General features: G+C 41.8%; 2 protein-coding genes across 2 annotated transcripts; both read left to right on the top strand.

The window, feature by feature from the left end:
- The first annotated feature begins 620 nt into the window (after window positions 1–620).
- Window positions 621–1494, top strand: LOC124720224 (piggyBac transposable element-derived protein 4-like). The gene is made up of 2 exons (XM_047245546.1): window positions 621–735; window positions 839–1494. Exons 1-2 carry the CDS (start codon window positions 621–623, stop codon window positions 1492–1494), a joined length of 771 nt encoding a protein of 256 aa, XP_047101502.1.
- Window positions 1495–1518: 24 nt separating this feature from the next.
- Window positions 1519–2454, top strand: LOC124720223 (piggyBac transposable element-derived protein 4-like). Its single transcript, XM_047245545.1, has one exon. The coding sequence runs from the start codon at window positions 1519–1521 to the stop codon at window positions 2452–2454; it is 936 nt and encodes a 311-aa protein (XP_047101501.1).
- The last annotated feature ends 20442 nt before the right edge of the window (window positions 2455–22896 follow it).

Here is a 22896-nt window from a genome sequence, read left to right as displayed (position 1 = left end):
CTGCTCTGCAAACCACACTTAAGTGCCTGGCGGATGGTCCTGCGAACCACCTTCACACTAATTTTGTGTTATACCACTCTTGTACAGTGCATGGAAAAAAGAACATCTGTATCTTTCTACGTGAGCTCTGACTTCCCATATTTTGTGATGATGATGGTTTCTATACAAATTGTAAATAAACCTTCACTCCCTGTATTGCATTCCTGTTACCTTCAGATCTCTAAAGAGTACTGTTCAGCTAACAATGATAAAAGATTTTTCTAAAAGAATGCTATAAACTTAGGTCTGCTTTTCTTCAATCTGTCTTCCATCATCAGTTCAAAAGTTCCTGGTGCATTACACAAACCAAACGGCATTACCTTAACACTCTAAGCGCCAAGCCCGTAAAATTTACGGGCCTGGGATCGCGCGAAAATCACCAAGCCCGTAAAATTTACGGGCCGCTACATTTAATTTCATTCAAAACACTGCAACGTTATTTCTACGGGTTTGGCCAGCGCTATACGTTTTTCAGATGTTTATTAACAAAATGCGTCCATAGATGTCACGGCAGCGCTGTAATTCATGTTAAAACTTATCTTTGCGTTCTCAGTCTGTATATCATTCAGTTGTTTGTCATCATGTTTCGGCGCGGTTTATCAGACGCAGAAATTGCGGATTTGATCAATCATAGCGACACTCTGGATAATGTAGAGAGTGATTCAGACGATTCTGAATGCAATGGTGTGTTTGAAGGTACGTATTTCCGAATTTTCCACGTAATTGTGCAGTACGCACATATCTGTTGAACATGTGTAAACGATGTATGTAGTTACACATAATGTGATATTCTTTTTAGAAGACGAGATTGATGACAGTTTGTCTTCAGATGAAGACGAGAATGATGTTGAAGGTGTTGCTTCAAATCCAGCAGCTGTGCCGTATCCGAAAGACAGTGAGTGGACTGCAGTTGACACCTACCGACCTCTGCCTGTCAACACGACACCCAGGCAGATACTAGTGGATATTGATGAGTCGAGTTCTGTACTGGATTGCAGTAAAGTGTTCCTTACTGACAGTGACGTAAATGAACTCAAGAGACAGACAAATTTGTATGCATCACAGACAATACAGAAGAAAAGAAGAGGAAATAATCTGAAGCCCCATTCAGTTTTGAGTTCGTGGAAGCCAGTGACTATAAGTGAGATGAGGCGTTTCTTGGGTATTATTTTCCACATGTGTGTTTCGAAAAAGCCCAAAATTGCGGACCATTGGAGCACTAATCCTGTTCTTAGTTGTAACTTTTGTCCCCATGTCATGAGCCGTTTGCGTTTCACTCAGATACTGTCATGCTTGCATCTTGTTGACAATTCAAATCAGAAAAAACCAGGCGAAGATGGATTTCATCCACTTTACAAAGTTTTGCCATATTATAATAATTTGAAGGAGCGATGTATCCAGGCATATCGTCCCTCAGAAAAAGTGACAATTGATGAAGGAATTTGCCCATTTTGAGGTCGTGTGAGTTTCCGTGTTTACATGCAAAATAAGCCTCATAAGTATGGACTGAAAGTATATGCTGTTGCTGAAGCCAGTAGTGGCTATGTTGTAAATTTTGAAGTTTATGCTGGTAAGCATATTGTTGACAATTCTTCGTCTGCGGTTATTTTGCGATTGTTGTCTGACAGCAGCTTGCTGAACAAAGGCCACACTGTGTATTTAGATCGATTTTATTCCAGTCCAGAGCTATTTCAGCAACTGGCAGAGAAAGGCACTGGAGCTGTTGGTACTGTGAACAAATCCAGGAAAGGATTGCCTAAAGATTTAGTATCTGCTACGCTGAAAAAGGGCGAAATGTCTTTTCGGCGTAAAGATAATGTATTGGCAATGAAGTGGAAAGATAAGAGAGATGTGTATACATTGTCTACAAGGCATCAAGCAACATTTGGTACGCATACTAAGAGAAATGGGTCTGTAGTATTGAAACCACTTCAGGTACTTGATTACAACCTCAATAAAATTGGAGTGGATATTGGAGACCAACGCCTGCAGTACAATCCGTTCCAGCACAGAACTGTGAAATGGTGGCGAAAATTATATTTCCATTTGCTGCTTATGGGAGTATCAAATGCATTTTGGCTGTACAATGCAGTGCACAGGAAGAAAATTACAATAACAGACTTTATAACAGTGCTTGCAGTTCAGCTTGTTGAAGACGACACACTTGAATTCATTCCAAGAAATGAAGGAACTGTAGGTCGGCTAACAAAGAGACATTTTTTGCAGCACATACCTGCAACTACTAAGAAGTATGCTGCTCGTGTGTGTCACGTGTGCAGTTCCAGGAGCAAGAAACAGAGTGGCAAGGCTTCTCGCAAAGAGACACGATACGAATGTGAACAGTGTGGCGTTGCACTCTGCCTGGAACCTTGCTTTAAAATTTTCCACACTAAAAAACAATATGATTCTGTGTGAAATTTATATGTAATACTGTATACTATCAGAAACATGTAATGTAGTGCCACAATTTTGGTTAAAAATAAATCACAATTGTATTCCCTTATTCGTATGACTTTTTCTAAATTCTTAAAACATCTAAGTGATTTCTATAACTGTACCTTAAAGCTGTGCATTGTAAAGTAGTTTCTTTCACTCAGAATTAAAGTAGAAATGTGCAGCTTCAAGATGGTACCAAATTTGCCACAATCCAAACAGTAGATTTGATGCAGTAATTTTTTTAATATTGGTAAAATTGCCCGGTTTCTAGGGACGGGTGCATAAAATAGGCCTGGTACAGAGAGTGTTAAACTCATACAGGCCCTCAGTGAAGATGAATGCAGTTTTCTCACGATCAGCCTCATCTACTTAGATTTGTCAGTATCCCAAGTACATGTCCATGGGTGAGAAAAACGTAGCCCCCTTCAGACAATCTAGTGTATCGTCAATTCATGGAAGAGGGTAAACGTCTTTTTTAGTTATCTTTTTAAGATTCCTGTAATCAACATATAAGCTGAATGATGTCATTCTTCATCATTTTCTCTACCTCGTCGCGAATTATTTGACGTTCCATTGCTGACACATGGTATGCTCTCTGGCTTATTGGTTGATGGTCTCCAGTGCTAATCCGTCGATTTGCCTAATTTGCTCTTCACCTGTGGATTGAAGCGTTCACAGAACTCTTGAAGAATGGCAAGTAGCTTCTTCTGTTGCTCTTTAATGAGATCTGGTGATATTTGAGCTAGAAGATCTTGTCTTGTAGTGGTAGCGCTAATTTCGCCCACAGTGTCGGCGTAGGTGGTTTCTATGACGCTCAGCATTTGCTATGCACATGCTTCTTGGAAGGATCTGCGGTTCTCGGTGACAGTTAACTATCCACAATTCACTGAATCAGAGGCTGGGATGACCAAATTATTCTTCAGAGGTATGCTTCTCTTACATTCCACTACAAGATCCATGGGTTGATGCATGGCATAACATATGACAGCTGCCTTTCTAGCGCTGACTGCAGGACTGATCACTTCATCCAGCACACAGTCTCCACACACTCGGATGTGCATATTCCTGTCCACAGTATCTCATCTTGTCTAGCGTAATCTTCGAGCGACCACAGTCTATAATTGCTTGAGAAGCTTTCAACAGGTCCCATCCCAGAATGACATAATGAGTACAATCTTGTAAGACGACGAATTCTAAGGGCTGTGTATGGCCACTTATATCCACACGAATGACACATCTCCCTGTAGGTTTTACATATTCCGCCGGCCCGTGTGGCCGAGCAGTTCTAGGCGCTTCAGTCTGAAACCGCGCGACCACTACGGTCGCAGGTTTGAATCCTGCCTCGGGCATGGATGTGTGTGTTGTCCTTGGTTAGTTAGGTTTAAGTAGTTCTAAGTTCTAGGGGACTGATGACCTCAGATGTTAGTCCGACAGTGCTCAGAGCCATTTGAACCATTTTTTTTTACATATTTCCCATTAGATATGTTTTGTTGTCGATGAATACAGTTTTCTGCAACTGGCAACGGTACTTCTCAGAAATGACTGAATATGAAGATCAAAAATGGTTCAAATGGCTCTGAACACTATGGGACTTAACACCTGAGGTCATCAGTCCCCTAGAACTTAGAACTACTTAAACCTAACTAACCTAAGGACATCACACACGTCCATGCCCGAGGCAAGATTCGAACATGCGACTATAGCAGTCACGCGGTTCTGTACTGAAGCGCCTAGAACTGCTCGGCCACTGCGGCCGGCAGAATATGATGCTCCAGATTCCAAAAAGAGCTTGGGCTGGTTGGCCATCCATGAGGATATCGACGTAGTTTCCTATCAGTTTTGTAGTGATCGACGGCAGGGTATTTTTCTCTTCAGCGGGCTCACCTCTAAGGAAGGTCGCACCCTTCAGTTTTCCAGGTTGCCATGGCTAGGTGATTGGCTGGAGCTTCTAAACGGCGATTGAGACTTTGATCGGCGTGTTGGGGAGCGTCCTCGGCAGTGGCTAATTTGCGGCAATGGTGACCTATGTCGTCCTGCACCCACATCTTCTTGTTTATCTTTGTCGTTCCGGAGTTGGCATTGGCTAAGATCAGTCTGCTGTCTTCTGGCGTCATCAAATATCCGCCGCCTTTCTCGACAATAGCGCACCACATGCCATCCCAGTTGTCCTCAGTGGAAACATACTGGTTGTTTATCCTGGGTCCTCCAGACATCAGTCTTCCTTGGTGTCCAAACAGGTTCCTCATGTGGCACTGTAGGAACGTTAACTTCGCCTGGGTCTCGACTTTTTTATTGTTTTAAAAGGAAATGAAGGACGAGAGATTGGGTTCAATGTCTGTTCTACTTCCTGCCTTATGACCTCTTGAAGCATCTCGGTTTTTTTATCGCTGTTTGCAATTTAAGAGCCTTCTGAACTTCCTCTCTCACTATCTGATGAACACTTGTGAAATCAGTTTCTTCCTCCATCACAGTCATTAATACGGCGTTTGGAAGCCGTTCAAACTTCTTGCATGTAATTCTTTTCTGATGCATTGTCTCAATATACTGGCACCATTTTATGAAGTCATCTGTGTCGAAACCTCCTTCAGGAGTTGGGCTTGATACATGTCCACAGCAACACCCTTCATGAGATGTGCAACCTTACCTTCCTCCTTCATTACTATTTTGCACAGCTCCAAGACGTCTTGAATGTAGGATGCTGTCGTTTCTACTGGGCGCTGTGCCCTGCACTTAAATTTATCTTCAGCCTTGCTCTTCTGTCGTCGTGTGTTGCCGAAATACAAGTGCAGTTCCGCCTGGAATACTTGCCAGCTTGTGAACTTCTCCTCGTTGTTCTCAACCATTGCTTGGCAGTGTCCTCCAAGTAGAAAAATACGTTAGCCAAACACACGGTGTCATCCCATTTGTTACATTTTGCTATACGCTCCTACACCTTCAGCCACTTGTTTTGATCTTGGCCATCGTCACCAGGCAACCCAGAAGGATATCTCATGTGGTGGCACACGGTTTCTTTAATCGTGAAGTCTTCTTCTTCTGTCTCCGATAGACTGCGATCTATTGAATGTAGATCAAACTCAGGTTTCTTGCCATTTAAACAGCGGCTCTGTCGTGGCATGATGGGAGCCACTGTGTCGTCGATAATGTGCGGTATCACAAGTTCCACTACCCGGCGCCTCCACCAGGATAATGTCACGTAGAGGAAGGTGTAAGTAAATGAATGATGAACACTAACTTCACTTAACGAAGGTTTGTTCAGCACCTGCACGTACAAGATTGCGGAGTGAAGTGCCTCCAGCCAGAACACTTACAGTATATATACAGCTGCAGAACATTACAGTACAATGATTCCTGCCATTTGTGGGTATTTATATAATGTAGGTTAGGTTAGGTTAGTGTTTAGCGTCCCGTCGACAACGAGGTCATTAGAGACGGAGAGGATTGGGAAGGAAATCGGCCATGCCCTTTCAAAGGAACCATCCCGGCATTTGCCTTAAACGATTTAGGGAAATCACGGAAAACCTAAATCAGGATGGCTGGAGACGGGATTGAACCGTCGTCCTCCCGAATGCGAGTCCAGTGTGCTACCACTGCGCCACCTCGCTCGGTGTTATTTATATAATGTACTCGAATCAAATACAGAAATTAAAATTGTACAGTCCAGGTGAGTTTTGAACACACAACCTTTGACACAACAGTCTAGTATCATATCCACTTCACCACGGTGCTACTCAGCTTCTTCTGTGACAATATATAGTATATTTTTCTTTTACATTTGGTGTATGTTTTTGTTTTCAAATTATAACCTTTTCTGATATATTATACAGAGTGTCTCTAAAGTCACTATCCCTTTCAATGGAGGCACACAGTGATTGAAAAATCAATTTTATTGAGAAGTTTTACATATATCTGCTGCCCTTTTACATGACTGCCATCTAGGTCAAAGCACATACTCCATCTTTCTGTAGTGGAACAAAATGTAGACCTTTTCAGCTGTAATGTGGTCTGCTGCTTCCCTAATATTATTCTGTAGATCAGGCAGACCATTCACTCTGCTAGTTTACACTTTGGACTTGATGTACCCTCATGCAAGAAAGTCTAAAGGAGTAAGGTCCAGTGAATGGGAAGCGCATAGCTGAGGTGACCCTCTGCCTGCCCACCTCTCTGGAAAGGTTCTGTTCAGGTAATAATGGACAATGCGTGCAACATGTGAAGGCACACCATCTTGCTGAAATGCTACTGTATCCCGTATGCCATCATCTTGAAGCTGCAGTTCAAGGAACAGTTCTAACATCTTGAAGTAGCTGTTACCGTTTATTGACCTTTTGGCAAAGAAAAATGGGCCATACAGTTTTGCTTTTCTCATACACAAGCAAAAATTGACCTTTGGTGTATCACATTCCCACTCTGTTACCTCATGCCAATATTTGACTGTTGTTTTGGCACTTTGCAACAAACATGGAAAGTAGCTTCATCAGAGAATAAAATGTCGTCCTTTAAATTCTCGTTCTCTACAGATTCCGGGAGGCCATAACACATTGCCCAATCACAGGCAGAATTCTTGGCCTCAAGGTGGTGCAGAACCTGAATGTGAAAAGGATGTTTTCATAGAGTGAAACATAGGATTTTCCACACTGTGCTGCAAGAAACGCTCATTTCCCCTTGAAGTGTCGAGTTTGTGCCTTCAGACTCCTATCACTGACTGCTGCCCAATTTCTGCCAATACATGTGGTCATCGATGATGTGCCTCATCACACATACACTGCTAGTATGCTAAAATTTGTTCACAGGCACATGAATGTGTGCCCTTGGTGGGGCTCATTGGTGGAATTTACTGGTAAATTTTGCACTGGCATCTTCATATGACAATCCATGTGCCTGTGCACAAACAATGACAAACCGGTCTTGTGTGCAAAACATCTTGCACAAAGGTACCAGTATCTGCAGAGAAAAGAAAAACAAATTACCGTATTCATGGTAATGGATAGTGACTTTAGAGACACCCTGTATTTCAAATTTTTGTACGCTATTACTGTAACACTACCATAAAGCTGTACAGTAATGAGGAAGCACAGAATTGTTCAAGTTGAATGCGCTTCGATTTTGCATACGAAGCACATCAGATGACTGCAATTTCATGTCAAGAGTCACAAACAGGATTACAATTTTGAACGCAAAAGTGAACAGGTGTCTCACATTTAGGTGGTTTCCATTCAATGTAAGCAGACTTGTACGATCCACATGTAAAAAAGTTGATGAATCTTGTACAAGAAAACTGATTGAATTTTTAGGATATTATTTCTTAAATGGAAGTTAACATCATAATCATATAAGATAATTATGTCTCTCCGATGTCAGGTTACCAGATATAGAAGCGAATAGAAAAACAATAAATGTTTTGTAGAAATATTTTTCAACTTTTGGTCTGAAAGTGCGAATTTTTCCTTTCAAAACAGTGAGCAAGGGGGACAAATTTCCTCTTGCAGATATAATGGGCTCCACCAAATAACTGTGTTTTAAGGCATTCCGGAATCTTGCTAGAATTTCAACTTTTTATGTGATTTTGAAAGATAATGTTCATTCTGGATGCATTTCCAAATTGAAACATGACAGGTCAGAATTACAAAAAAAAAAAAAAAAAAAAAAAAATGGTTCAAATGGCTCTGAGCGCTACGGGACTTAACATCGGAGTCCCCTAGAACTTAGAATTACTTAAACCTAACTAACCTAAGGACATCACACACATCCATGCCCGAGGCAGGATTTGAACCTGCGAACGTAGCGGTCGCGCGGTTCCAGACTGAAGCGCCTAGAATTGCTCGGCCACTCCGGCTGGCTCAGAATTATACACATTGGCATTTCCAACCTGGCAATACAACTACCGATTTCACAGTCTCCACAAATTGTTAAGCTTTCTCTCTCGATTCTTCTTTGTTATTTTTGCTTAACTGATGAATTTATTGACTTTCCTTGAAGTAATCCGGTGTCTTACTTTAAAATTATGAATCATTTTGAAGAAGCCTTGAACCAATACTATGATGAATTATATTCATCCCTCTTTATATCCTGACCACAAATGGGTACTGATTTATCTACTGCAATTTGAAATTTAACTAATATATACTTTGATATACACAAGAACTTCTCATTTCTTGTCGCACCGGCAGCAGTTTGTGCTTCCAATGGAGACAGATCTCTCTTTGTGACCTTTCTGTATCTATGTTTCATGGTTTCAAATTTATTCTTACCAGAATGCCAAAATGAATGTCGAAGACAAGCTGAGAGAAACAACAAACTACATGTGTAACACTTGGTATGTTGGCATCAGAGTCACTGAAGCGAACTAGGCGTCCCAGAATGCAAAATTTCCCTTACACCACTTTGCCACACTCTACTGCCCACGTGCTTGGATAAGGTTGTTAGCTGAGGAAAAGAGAGGGGCAACTGTGTCTCCCTTCCCACTCCTGTCATGAAATTGCATTTGCCCAATGTGCTTGGCGTGCAAAATCAAAGTGCATTCACTATTTTTTTTTTTTTTACCTGAACAATTCTGCAGCTCCTCATTATTGTACAGATTTACAATAATGTTACAGCAGTAATGTACAAATACTTTATTTGGACATAATAAAGTGTGAAAATGTTACAACTTAAAAAGAAATGTAGCAAATGTAAAAAGAAAGCGCAAAAAGAACGCAAGTTATTGTATGTATCATAAATTATATATCCAATAATAGATATAGACTACACATTTAGAATGCATTTATCCAGGAAAAATACTTATTGAACAAACCAGCATGACAACTGGCATTGAAATGGACACACGTGAGAATCAGGTATGTGTGTAGTGATATTTCTGACAAATGCATCTCTGGAATATGATTTCATTATATATGATTGCATTTGGTATTAACGTTGCTAATAGTTTTGCTATTAGTCAAACATCAAAACGAAAAAGTAGTTGGATAGAGAATTAGGAAAAAAAAATTTCTTTGACATATCTGGGTGTCTTGTAGTAACAAACATTAAAAACAATTTAACTTTTATTTGAAGTGTATATTTTCATATCTGGTTCTGATCCAATTTTGTTCATTCAGAAATATAGAACTCAGTTTTTTTAGTTGAGTGTTTCACCGCTTAATGGCTTTATGAGCGCACATAAAAAGTGTCATTTTTGTTCTACAGCATTCAAAGCCGATGAAAATCTAAGTTTATCCCTTGGGTAGGTTTACTTGCTGGTCATATGCTATCAATCCACGCAGTAATTGACATTTGATCACTACAGTCAATCAGAACTTTTGCTACACTGATCGGATAGCACATCAGCAACAATATTCTGTTCACAAACTCTCCACATAATCACTCTGAAAAATGTTTTTTAAATCTTGCCCATTCATATATTTTTGTATCTTGCAGTTAACTGACAGCAGTTATCACTACAGCATCTCCTATAATAGTTCGTGTGTTTTATCTATTAGTTCATTTCAGTGTATTCATAATTCTGAACTTGGGATTGTTGGTATGATATTGATTGGATAAGAAGAAAAGTTAGGTGCAAAATATTTTCAGAAATTAGTTGAGAGTGGAAGCTTCTAACATGAAGTTGAATTTCATAGAACGGGGGTGGTACCTCGAACTACATTGACTCAGCAAGATGTATGGGTACGTTGTATACAGAATCAATGTGCATTTACAACAGAAAACTATACTTGAGCTGTCCGAGTTTCAATATAGTGTGTGTGAGGATACTGATTTTGATAATAGTTGTTAATTACCATCAGGGCTGCTGCAAGGCAAATCGCATGTGGAGTGCATTAAAGTGTCTGGTGTGGTGGTGGTTCCTATGGGACAAACACACACACACACACACACACACACACACACACACACACACGGGGAGCCACGCAAACCATGGCAAGGCATCTCAGACCACACGGCTGCCCTGCCCTGACCTGCCCTGCCCTGCCCTGCCCTGCCCCGGCTGTCTGGTGTAATGTAGTGGGTAGAGATGTGTATTGTGTTTGGTACAATACTTTTTGTGTTTGGTGTCATGTACTATATCACTTTCTATTTTAAAGACAGGCTTCTCATGTTCTAATGTGCCTTGCATTCATTTTTCTTTCACAGTTAAAATAAAGACCTTCCAATTCATGTACAAAATTGGTAACAATTCATGATCAAAATCCTCAGCTTCTCACTCTTGACAGACTTGTAAACAGGAAATGTGGGGATGTGATGAAAAGTAATGCCTCCAAATTCTTTATCCTGTTCTCAAAATCTGTTGGGGTATTACATATCATGCATATAACTTGGTTGACTTTCCTGCTTTGCTGATGCAAGTTGCTTCCCTGTGCCTCTAGAGGGCTCCAAACTATAGCAAGGAGGAGTGTAAGATAACATGCCTGTGTATTGTAAGACCATCAGAAAAAAACAAGTGGGAATACGAAAGAGTTCTCCCACACACAGAGCACCCTCTCTTTCAGAGTGACAATGTCAGACCACACTCTCTTGCAGTGACAACTGCAGCAATCTGGCACCTTGAGTTCACTGTCATGGATCATTTTCTACTTAGCCCCAACTTGGTCCCATCAGATTTCCTTTTGTTTCCCGAACTTAAATAATACGTTTGAGGACCTCACTTCTATAATGATGAAGCAGTGTAAGCAGAACAGAGGTCTTCAACGAAGTCAAATATTCTACAGTTATGGTATCAACAAACTAGTCCCTCATTGGGAGAGCTGTGTTCGTCAGTGTGACTGTGTTGGGAACTACACTACTGGCCATTAAAATTACTAGATCAAGAAGAAATGCAGATGATAAACAGGTATTCATTGGACAAATATGTTATACTAGAACTGACATGTGAATACATTTTCACGCAATTTGTGTTCATAGATCCTGAGAGATCAGTACCCAGAACAACCACCTCTGGCCGTAATAACGACCTTGATACACCTGGGCATTGAGTCAAACAGAGCTTGGATGGCGTGTACAGGTACAGCTGCCCATGCAGCTTTAACACGATACCACAGTTCATCAAGAGTAGTGACTGGCGTATTGTGACAAGCCAGTTGCTCGGCCACCATTGACCAGACATTTTCAATTGGTGAGAGAACTGGAGAATGTGCTGGCCAGCACATCTGAAATGTAACGTCCACTGTTCAAAGTGGCGTCAATGCGAACAAGAGGTGACCGAGACGTGTAACCAATGGCGTCTCATACCATCACGCCGGGTGATATGCCAGTATGGCGATGGTGAATACACGCTTCCACTATGCATTCACTGTGATGTCGCCAAACACGGATGAGACAATCATGATGCTGTAAACAGAACCTGGATTCATCCGAAAAATTGACGTTTTGCCATTAGTACACTGAGGTTCATTGTTGAGTACACTATCGCAGGCACTCCTGTCTGTGATGCAGCGTCAAGGGTAACAGCAGCCATCCTCTCAGAGCTGATAGTCCATGCTGCTGCAAACATCGTCGAACTGTTCGTGCAGATGGTTGTTGTCTTGCAAACGTCTCCATCTGTTGACTCAGGGATCGAAACGTGGCTGCACGATCCGTTACAGCCTTGCCTGTATCTCAACCGCTAGTGATACGAGGCCGTTGGGATCCAGCACGGTGTTCCGTATTACCCTCCTGAACCCACCGATTCCGTATTCTGCTAACAGTCATTGGATCTTGACCAACGCGAGCAGCAATGTCGTGATACGATGAACTGCAATCGCTATAGGCTACAATCCGACCTTTATCAAAGTTGGAAACGTGGTGGTACACATTTCTCCTCCTTACACGAGTCATCACAACAACATTTCACCAGGAAACGCCGATCAACTGCAGTTTGTGTATGAGAAATCGGTTGGAAACTTTCCTCATGTCAGCACATTGTAGGTGTCGCCACCGGTGCCAGCCTTGTGTGAATGCTCTGAAAAGCTAATCATTTGCATATCACAGCATCATCTTCCTGTCAGTTAAATCTCAAGTCTGTAGCACGTCATCTTCATGGTGTAGCAATTTTAATGGCCAGTAGTGTAAATATGTAGGTATGGAGAATAAAGATGTATAATGTTAATATAGTTTGTTTTATTTAAAAATCTGAGTGTTCACAAAAAATAGGAGCCATACCTTTTCAGCACACCCTCAGTCCTGCAAAGTCATTTTTTAGGTGAGCAGGTGTATCCTGTTGGAGGAATAGAATGTAGCATTCAACTCTTATCCTCACTTCACCCATGAACATTGTTCTAGAATCATTATGGATTAATGACTTACCATGAGCTTGTGCCCATATGCTGTCTCTTATCTGTATGTGGCTATTTACCCCCAGCGGCTCGGCATTCAGGTGCCAGGTACGGGCTTGGCGATCCCGGTTGTCCTCCTCCCAGCGGAAAGGGTGGGCTGCTTGAAAGTTCTAACACCCAGTCTCTCAAGATGGCTCGTGCAGTCAGTCCCACTCACTCCAGTACTTCTCTGACACGTAAAGTCTTTAGTAACAGAATGCATTCTGGTAATCAGAACGTGTTTCTCATTGTGAAACAGAAGGAGGGTAGTTTCGAGAAGGTTTCGTCCTTCTGTATACAAAAGGGTTTGGAGGGAATCTGTGGCTCCTTAAAATCAGTGAAGCGCTTGTGTAATGGGACCCTGCTACTGGGAAGTTCTACTTCCCAGCGAGCAACTAACCTCCAGTCTGCTAAATGCCTTGGGGAATATGCCATAGACACTGAACTGCACAGCACCTTGAATTATAGCAAAGGTGTTGTGACCTGCCGGTATCTAGTCGACATTCCCAGGGAAGAACTACAATGTGAGTGGGCTGAGGAAGGTATCGTTGATGTACGACATATCATGAAGAGGGTTGATGGCAATCTTGTCAAATCCAACTCCTTTATTCTGACCTTCAGTAGCACGAAACTTCCTGAACATGTTAAAGCTGGCTTCCTTCGCCTTAGTGTGAGGCCTTATTTCCTGACCCTTATTTCCTGACCCCAATGCGCTGTTTTAAGTGCCACCGTTTTGGGCATACCACCTTAGGGTGTAAAGGTGAAGCGACTTGTGGCAACTGCGGTAAGGCTGCTCATGAAGGAGTTGTTTTGCTCGTCTCCAGCCAAATGTATGAATTGCTCTGGGAACCACCCTGTATGGAGAAGGGATTGCCAAATATTTTTGAAGGAATGCAAAGTCCAGGAAATAAAAACAACCAAGTGTATCCCCTATGGTGCGGCCAAAAAGATCTACAAGTCGGTGCTCCCTCCCATATTTGCTGCGTCTTTTGCATCCATGGTTCAGAAGCCTACTCCAAAGCCAATGCCTCTATGCAGACAGAGTTGGTGAGTGTTGGCACTAACACCTGCAGATGTCAGTGCACTTGCAATGCAGCCAGTGTTTCAGAGCCTGTAGCCCCCACTCGAACGGCAGACAAAGGTACAGTGGTGAACTTGGGCCAGCCCCTGGCGCCTCCAACAGCTGAGGCTGTTCCAAAGCCCACTACGGCCATTACCCCTCCCACGTCGGCTCCCCCAAAGCCCACCAAACCGCAGAAAGCTTCTATACAGCGGCAACAGCAGATCAAATCCCGTGGTAAACCGTCTGATCATGCAGATGTCGTTTTATGTGAGGCTCCATCTGACTTCCCGAGAGCTGATGGAATACGATATATGTGTGGGGCAATCATCTCACCCCATGCCTGCCCCTCCACCTGCTGCAGCCTCCCCACTCAGTCGGAGATACAGGATGAAAGTGCTACCCCATCATAGATGGCTCCCATACTTCAGCGGAACTTGCAGGGGTTCAGGACGCATGTGGAGGAACTTCGTCTACTCTCTCAGGGTAGACCATTGTGTGTGTGTGTGTGTGTGTGTGTGTGTGTGTGTGTGTGTGTGTGTGTGTGTGCGTGTGTGTGTGTGTGTCTCCAGGAGACTTATTTCCATCCACCATACTCCCCTGAGCTACGAGGCTATACACTCCACAAAAAGGACGACCTGTGTGGAGAGGCGGCGTAGGTATTTTCGTCAGGACGGGCTACCACTCCTAGCGTCTCTCGCTTACGACGACTTTACAGGCCATCACTGTGTCTTCTGAGCACACGTGTCATCCAATGACTGTATGTTCACTTTAATTGCCCCCACATGATGCACTTGATGAAGCGGCCCACACAAATCATCTTACACAGCTCCCCCAGCTGTTCATTATTTACGGTGACTTTAATGCCCACAATGTGCTTTGGGGCTCTGCAATTACCTGTCCCAGGGGTAGAGCAATTGAGAGGCTACCCCTGTCATCCTGTGCCTACTTGCTCAATGGAGCACTCACTTCTGCACAGCGACTGGGTCATTCTCTGCCATTGATCTCTCACTTTGCTCTCCAGCCCTTGCCGCCTGTGCTCAATGGGAAGTGGTCGCTGACTTGCATGGCATTGATCACTTCCCAATCTGGATTCACCTGCCAGATGGCGTGGGCCCCAACAGGAGACCACCAAGATGGGTGCTCAGTGGGGCCGACTGGATACTTTATAGCCAGTTGGCCCAGTTTGAACACTGTGTGAATGTTTAGGCATGGGTGGATCATATTACCAAAATGGTCCACCACACCACTGAAGCATCCATTCCACAGTCCACCAGAAGAGGCAGCCTGTCCCTCGGTGGAGTGCCAAATGCTGTTCTGCAATCAGGACCAGGCCCGCATCTCTGTGTCGGTTCCAGTGTCGGCCAACTGCTGAGAATCTTGCAGCCTTTAGGGTGGCGAGGGCGAAATGTCGCCGCGTTATTTGAGAGAGCAAGAAGAGGTCATGGAAACAGTTCCTGAACACCATTAATCATTCCACCAAAAGTTCCATTGTGTGGGAGACCATCAGGAGAATTTCTGGGAGAGGAGGGAGGTGCCCCATGGCTTCTGTAATGGCTAACGGCACTCTCCAAACGGATCTGCGAGACATTGCCCAGACTATGGCAGCATATTTTGCCATGGTTACTGCAACAACCAGTCAGAATCCGGGCTTCGAGTGCCATAGAGCAGTTGTTGAGAGGTGTAGTCTCGACTTGCAGTCCACCTCTCATGAAGATTACAACTGCCCATGTCCGCAGCTCGTGGTCATGCAGTAGCGCTCTCGCTTCCCACGCCCAGGTTCCCGGGTTTGATTCCCGGCGGGGTCAGGGATTTTCCTTGCCTCGTGATGACTGGGTGTTGTGTGATGTCCTTAGGTAAGCTAGGTTTAAATAGTTCTAAGTTCTCGGGGACTGATGACCATAGATATTAAGTCCCATAGTGCTCAGAGCCATTTGAACCATTCTTACAACTGCCCACTTTCTATGTGGGAGCTGGATTCTGCATAGTCTACAGCTCGTGACACATCCCCTGGTCATGACAGGATCCATTACAGTATGCTATGGCACCTCATAAGGCCCAACAAAGAAATCCCCCTCGCACTTTTTAACGCCATTTGGACATCAGGTCACTTTCCTGACTCGTGGCGTGAGGCAGTTTTAATTCCTTTTTTAAAACCTGGGAAAGACAGCATGAGTCCGAGTAGCTACCGTAGTGTTGCCCTCACTAGTTGCATGGGAAAGACCTTGGAGCGGATGGTCAACCGCTGCCTTGTCTGGATGTTAGAATCCTGGCAACTCCTTAGTGGCTTTCAGTGTGGGTTCAGGTGGTTTCGCTCCACCTTCAATAACCTTGCCCCCTGAAGGCGGCTATACAACAAGCTTTTCTACGCCGTCATCACCTTCTAGATGTATTTTTTGACATCGAGAAGGCCTACAATACCACTTGGAGGCGTCTCATTCTGGAGCAGCTTCACGAATGGGGTTTTTGTGGTTGTCTTCCTCTTTTTACTCAGTCTTTTCTCTCGCCACGATATTTTAGATACCGAATTGGTGACGTCCTGTCTGACTGCTTTGAGCAAGAGAACCGGATCCCTCAGGGTAGCGTTTTAAGTGTGACTGTCTTTGCCATCGCTATCAATAGCATCACCTCCATAGTGAAAAGTTCTGTCCAGTGTTCCTTGTTTGTGGATGCTTTCTCTTTGTTTTGCTCTTCTTCACGCCTTGCAATGACAACGCATCAGTTGCAACTTACTCTTAGATGGTTGGATGACTAGATGCAGAAGAGTGGTTTTAAGTTTTCCATTGAGAAGTCCATGTGTGTTCTTTTTCACCGTTCTCGTTTGATTTTAACCTTTCCTGAGTTGAGGATAAGAGACACTGTCCTCACGTTTAAAGACACGGTGAGATTTCTGGGACTCATTTTTTATTTGAACCTTACATGGTTACATCTTAAAGACCTGAAATGACGCTCACTTAAGGCTTTAAGTATTTTAAAGTGCCTTAGCCACAGTACAAGGGGAGCCGACAGGACTTGGTCAGCTCCAGTTTTACAGGGCGTTTGTGAGATCTTGGCTCGATTATGGGTGCACGGTGTATGGGTCTGCGAGGCCTTATTACTTAAAGATGTTGGACGTTGTGCACCATGAAGGGCTTCGGTTGGCCACTGGGGCATTCAGAACTAGATTAGATTAGTTTTTCGTTCCATAGATCGTGCTGAGGAGATCCTCGTGGATGTGGAACATGTCAATTTATTTTATTTTATCTTTTTTTAAGCTGAAATAACAATACTAGTAGTATGAATATATACAATAAATCATTTGTCCCTATTAAAAAATTCGTCAATGGAGTAGAAAGAGTTGGCCACTAGTAAGTCTTTCAGGCTCCTTTGAAACTGATCTTTATTTGTAACTAAATTTTTTATGTTTGCTGGCAAATTATTGAAGATGAGTGTTCCTGAGTAGTGGACCCCTTTTTGAACTAAAGTAAGTGCTTTTAAGTCCTTGTGCAGATCATTTTTGTTCCTGGTATTGTATGTATGAAATGAGCTGTTTGTTGGAAAAAGAGATTTATTATTTAGGACAAATTTCATTAATGAGTAAATATACTGAGAGGCAGTAGTTAGTATACCCAGTTCTTTGAAGAGGTTTCTACAGGACGTCCGTGAATTTACTCCACAAATAATACGTATTACACTCTTTTGGACTCTGAAAACTTTTGTTTGACTTGAAGAGTTACCCCAAAATATTATACCATATTACATTATGGAATGAAAGTAGGCAAAGTATGCAAGCTTTTTCATTTTTATGTCGCCTATGTCTGCTAACACTCGAATTGCAAATACAGATTTGTTAAGGCGTTTCTGCAGTTCTGTGGTGTGCTCTTCCCAACTGAATTTATTATCAAGTTGTAATTCCAGGAAATTAAGACTGTCAACCTCTTCTATATGCTCTTCTTCGTATTTTATGCATATGCTGGGTGGAAACCTCTTACAGGTTCTGAATTGCATATAGTGAGTCTTATCGAAGTTTAATGTCAGTGAGTTGGCTTTAAACAATTTATTAATATCCATGAAAATGTCATTAGCAGATCTTTCTAGAACTACACTTGACATACTATTTATTGCAATACTTGTGTCATCTGCAAACAAAACGAACTCTGCTTCTGGCAGTGTAACTGATGAGAGATCATAAATGTACACAAGAAAAAGCAATGGCCCTAAGATGGATCCTTGTGGGACACCACATGTAATTTCTTCCCATTCTGATGATGACTGATGACTTAATTCACTAGTCCCTTGCACTGACACCCTTTGTTTCCTGTTAGCGAGGTATGACTTGAACCATTTTGCAGCACTGCCCGTGACACCATAGAATTCTAATTTACTTAAAAGGATGTTGTGGTTCACACAATCAAATGCCTTTGACAAATAACAGAAAATACCTGCTTCTCGTAATTTGTTATTTAATGAATTGAGTACATTTTCACTATAGGTGTAAATAGCCTTCTCGATATCAGAACCCTTCAGAAATCCAAACTGTGTTCTTGATAATATATTATTTGTGGTCAGATGGTTGAGCAGCTGCCTGTACATTACTTTTTCTAAAATTTTTGAGAATAACTAGACCCATACCAAGTCTCCATGCAGAGGCTGGTGAACCGCCACTTCATATGCGGTGGTGGCTACTTACGGTGCACCAGGTGTATAAAACTTTGTCCACACCATACACACCTGCATACCATACCGTTGCTCAGCTTCCTCTGGCATGGCGGATGAATCGTGTTTGGGGCAATTGATTTCTCCTCTGCTCCAATTCTCTTAGTGTCTTACAATCATTGCAGAATCTGTACCCAACTGAGGAGATGGTCCAACTGATATATGACCAGCTGTACTTGCTCCAACAGCGGGGTAAGGTGGTGTCCTGCTGGGTGCCTGGTCATGTAGGAATATGGGGCAATGAGCAGGCCGATCGGGCTGCCAAGGAGGCCTGCAGAGAGCAGGATATGGTCCAGTGTCCTATTCCCTTGCAGTCTGTCATTTCTGCACTCCACAAGAAGTGCATGGAGTTGTGGGAGGAAGAATGGCTGGCAGTGACGGCCAGTAAACTGCAATTGGTGAAGTCAACAACTCGGCCATGGCGTACCTCCTGCTGGGTGCTCAGGCGGAAAGAAGTGACCCTCACCCGTCTTTGGATTGGGCACTGTCCTCTCACACATAGCTTTCTATTATGGCGGGAGGATCCCCCAATTTGTGATGCTTGTGGTGTGCACATCTCTATCCGGCACATTTTAACAGACTCCATCTTATACCGTGATGCAAGGGTAGAAGCACAAGTTGATGGGGATCTGCCCTGTGTTTTAGCTAATGATGAGATGTGTGTGTCTAGGGTTTTAAAGTTTTGTGAGGTGTCTGGACTCTGGCCTAAACTTTTAGGCTGGAGGTTTTAGTGTATTGCACAGTGGCTGGCTCCTCTCCTTCTTGCAGTCAGCCAGCCACTACCGTCTGCTATATTGCTTTAGCACCCTTTACCACTTTCTTCCTGAATTGTCCATGTTTTACTGCTGGCGGCATGCTTCGTCCGACGCTTCAGTGGGGGTAGGCACATAGTTTTCCAAGCTTGTTTCCTGTCTTACATTCTGTTTAATCTTATTGTTCCGAGTCTTTTCTTGAAACCTGTCTCAATCTGTTACTAAGTGGGCGCTGAAGACCTTACCGTTGTGCGCCCTTAAAATCCTTTCCATCCATCCATCTGTGGCTATTTCTGATGTATTCCTTTAAATATCATCTAACAGTCCACATCTGTTGTTGTAGCTAAGTTATTTATAATTTTAAATAACAAATATTTCTAAATGATCTACTTATCATTAATGTTTCAAGTTGGTACATAAGTTTACCTCATCTGAGGTTACATGCCTTGAGAAGTGTAATTTAGACGTGTGTACATTGATTTGGCACTTTAAGGTGCCACTTCATTTAAAGTGTTCTTAGAGCTTAAAATTTACATCCAATGTTCAGTCAAATCCTTTGTGTCTGAACTATTTGCATTCTTCATGCAACTTTAGTAAAACAAAAGTGATTAACTTGCTTTCTGCTGATACTGTAATAGGGAAAAAGTGATGGTTTATTTGCTTGGCAAACAACTAATCATCATTTCTGGCATTATTACAGTAGTAGTTCATACTGATTGCTTTACACTGTTATTGGTCGAATAATCGTATTTACATGAATGTGATAAGGCAGATACAATACTCACAATATATGATAAATACATTTACATGTGTTTCATGTTTATTTACATGTATAATGAAGTTTATCTTCTACTTAAAAACTATATTTTGGTTTGGGTCTAATTTCATTTTGAGTATTTGTTTCATTGTAATGGCCTTTGAAATATTGGCTAAAACAAGACTCCATTTTTTGCAGTTCTGCTACTGTTTGTTATGAACTGAAGGAAGAATTACTTCAGTTTTAATGGGATTCAATTATTTAATGTTTATATATTGCATGCTGTAATGCTCAGAAATTTTGACACACGCACACGTTTCATTCCAATTTTTAACAATACTGTAATTTTTGTACATCTCCAAACATCCTGTTCAAGCTAAATGCATTAATATTTTCATTGAAATTCTGTTTTTGTGCCCAAAATTAATTTTGATTACTGTAAACACACCTCTTAGCCATATAGATCAGCTTCTTTCATGAAGTTCGTGCTGAAAAAAATAATTATACAATTCTTCACAATTATATTAACAAAATAGCTTCCAAGTATTCCCAACTATCTCATCTGCTCAAAACACTTCTTTGTGCTATTTTTAAATAATTCTTTCTCAACATTAATGATTTATGTATGTACCTGGGCCACAGCTCGACTGAGACATGCAACCATCACATGCGCTCCCCTCCCTCCATCCAGAATATTGTCATGTTATTGCAAGATCTACTGGTAATTTATGATGGTGGTAGTCATCATAAGCTTTCCACATCAGTCTTTTTACAGAGTCACGAAATTCTATTAACCTTTGCCTCTTGTCATTTCAATTCTATTTTGAACTGAGAGTTGCAACAGCCTTTGCTTCCTCACCACTTTTCGAATTTTGTTATTAAAACATGGTAGGACTTTTCAGTCCTTAAGCCATTTATTTGGCACATACTTCACTAGAGTATGATTTACAATACATTTAAACATTTCCCATAATTCTTCTATTTCCGTTGTACTGGAACTAAATGTTGTAAACTTAAGGCTTGTTTGCAGCTACAAGATCTTAAGTATTCCCAATGTGTGTGGGCTGTCGAAATAGCTGCTCAAGACAGTTTTTGAAAAATGTGTTCATTTTAGAATGGAAGACTTATGACTCAAAATTGAAGATTCATAGGGGAAAGTACTTCAACAATGAATCATATTTTGCAATAGATAACTTCTTAACATATCACTGCTGTGGAAGATTTTCTGTTACTTGAGAAATAACAGTTATGTTTATTGTTTAACTAAGTCACCACTAAGAAAATAACCTATTCATTCTTTATTATAAAAGTAGCCCATCCACCAACAGTATAGTCCCAGCAGGAACTCAAGAAAAAATGTCAATAAATAATTGTGCAAATAATGTAATAAAATTACAATAAGAAAAATTCCATGAATATCTTCTATGTACAGTGTTAGAAAAAAATTAAGACCACCACCTAATATCACTTGACTAAAAATTGCCTTTAAACTTATGACTAATTTACTTTTGTATAATATTTAGTGTATTCAGTGTTAGCAAAACATTCTGCAGAACAATCTTTAGCTTAAACATTTATAACTTCTAAACCATTTAACTCTCATAGTTCTTCATGAATGATGTTATCACCTGATTTTTAAGGGGAAGCATGATTTATCTCAGAAAGGACACCATAGAACTCAGTTTTGGTACAAAAAAAGAACACTATCAGATATTTATTAGTGTACAGTACAAAAAAATTACAATTAGTTTCATTCAATGTTTTGGGGTTTTTTGTTTTTAAAATAAGGGAGTCACACCTAGTGATACGTGGCTGGCGACCACGGGGCCCCGAGCTGAGTCTTGGCATTACTTCCACTTACTTATGCCAGGCTCCTCACTTTTATCTTTCTTATCTGGCCACCCTCGACTGGCTCTTGTTCTTTTCTGACCCTGATGCTATTAGGTTTTGAGGGCTAGGGGTCTTTCATTTTCCAACCCATACCTCTGATGCAGTGTCTGACCCGAAGTGGGCGGATGCAAAAGGCGTCTGTATCCCATGTTAGGGGCAGCCTCCAGAACTGCGGAAGGCAACGGAATACTACTGCAGGTTATCTTCCCTGCATAATGCAGTCTCCATTTTATGCACAAAAATGGCTTCCTCTCATGTTAAATCAAAGTCTAGAGGTAAAATAGTCCCCCATTCAGATCTCCGGTGGGGGACAACTTGAAAGGAGGCAAAAAATCAAAATGAGAATTGGTACCTGGAATGTTAGAACTCTGCTACAAGCAGTAAAACTAGAAAACCTTAAAAAAGAGATGGGAAAGAATCATATGGACCTTCTAGGAGTTGCTGAGGTAAGATGGAATGGACATGGAGAGTTGCAGTCAGATGAATATGTATCATACTACTCAGGAGGAGAAGTAAAAGGAATGAATGGAGTAAGAATGATTATGACAAAGGAATTGGCTAAATGTGTGGAATATGTAGACTATGCAAATGACTGGGTTATTGGCTGCAAGGAGCACAAAAAGATTTACTGATTGTGCAGGTGTATATGCCAACTTCAGAACATGATGACCAAATTGTAGAGGAAACATACAGTGTAATAGAGAGAATAATGGACGAAAATAAAAAATGCTGCATAATAGTAATGGGAGACTGGAACGCCATTGTGGGAGAAGGGAAAGAGGGAAACATAGTAGGCAGTCACAGTCTTGGAAAGAGAAATGACAGAGGTGCATGGTTAATTGACTTCTGCAGGGAAATGCAGCTGATAGCGGCAAACTCCTGGTTCAAGAACCACAAGAGGAGGCTGTACACTTGGAAATCACCAGGGGATAAATACAGAAACCAAGACGATTTTATACTGGTAGAAGAAAGATACAGGAATGAAATCAA

The sequence above is a fragment of the Schistocerca piceifrons genome, chromosome 11 (assembly GCF_021461385.2).
Source record: "Schistocerca piceifrons isolate TAMUIC-IGC-003096 chromosome 11, iqSchPice1.1, whole genome shotgun sequence".
Classification (NCBI taxonomy): domain Eukaryota; kingdom Metazoa; phylum Arthropoda; class Insecta; order Orthoptera; family Acrididae; genus Schistocerca; species Schistocerca piceifrons.
This window is presented reverse-complemented; position numbering and strand designations above follow the sequence as displayed.

Excerpts from the sequence above, each read along its gene's own strand:
- LOC124720224 (XM_047245546.1), top strand. The coding sequence starts at position 621 with ATGTTTCGGCGCGGTTTATCAGACGCAGAAATTGCGGATTTGATCAAT. Across the intron at positions 736-838 it reads ATGCAATGGTGTGTTTGAAG|AAGACGAGATTGATGACAGT; the intron begins GTACGTATTTCC and ends TATTCTTTTTAG.
- LOC124720223 (XM_047245545.1), top strand. The coding sequence starts at position 1,519 with ATGCAAAATAAGCCTCATAAGTATGGACTGAAAGTATATGCTGTTGCT.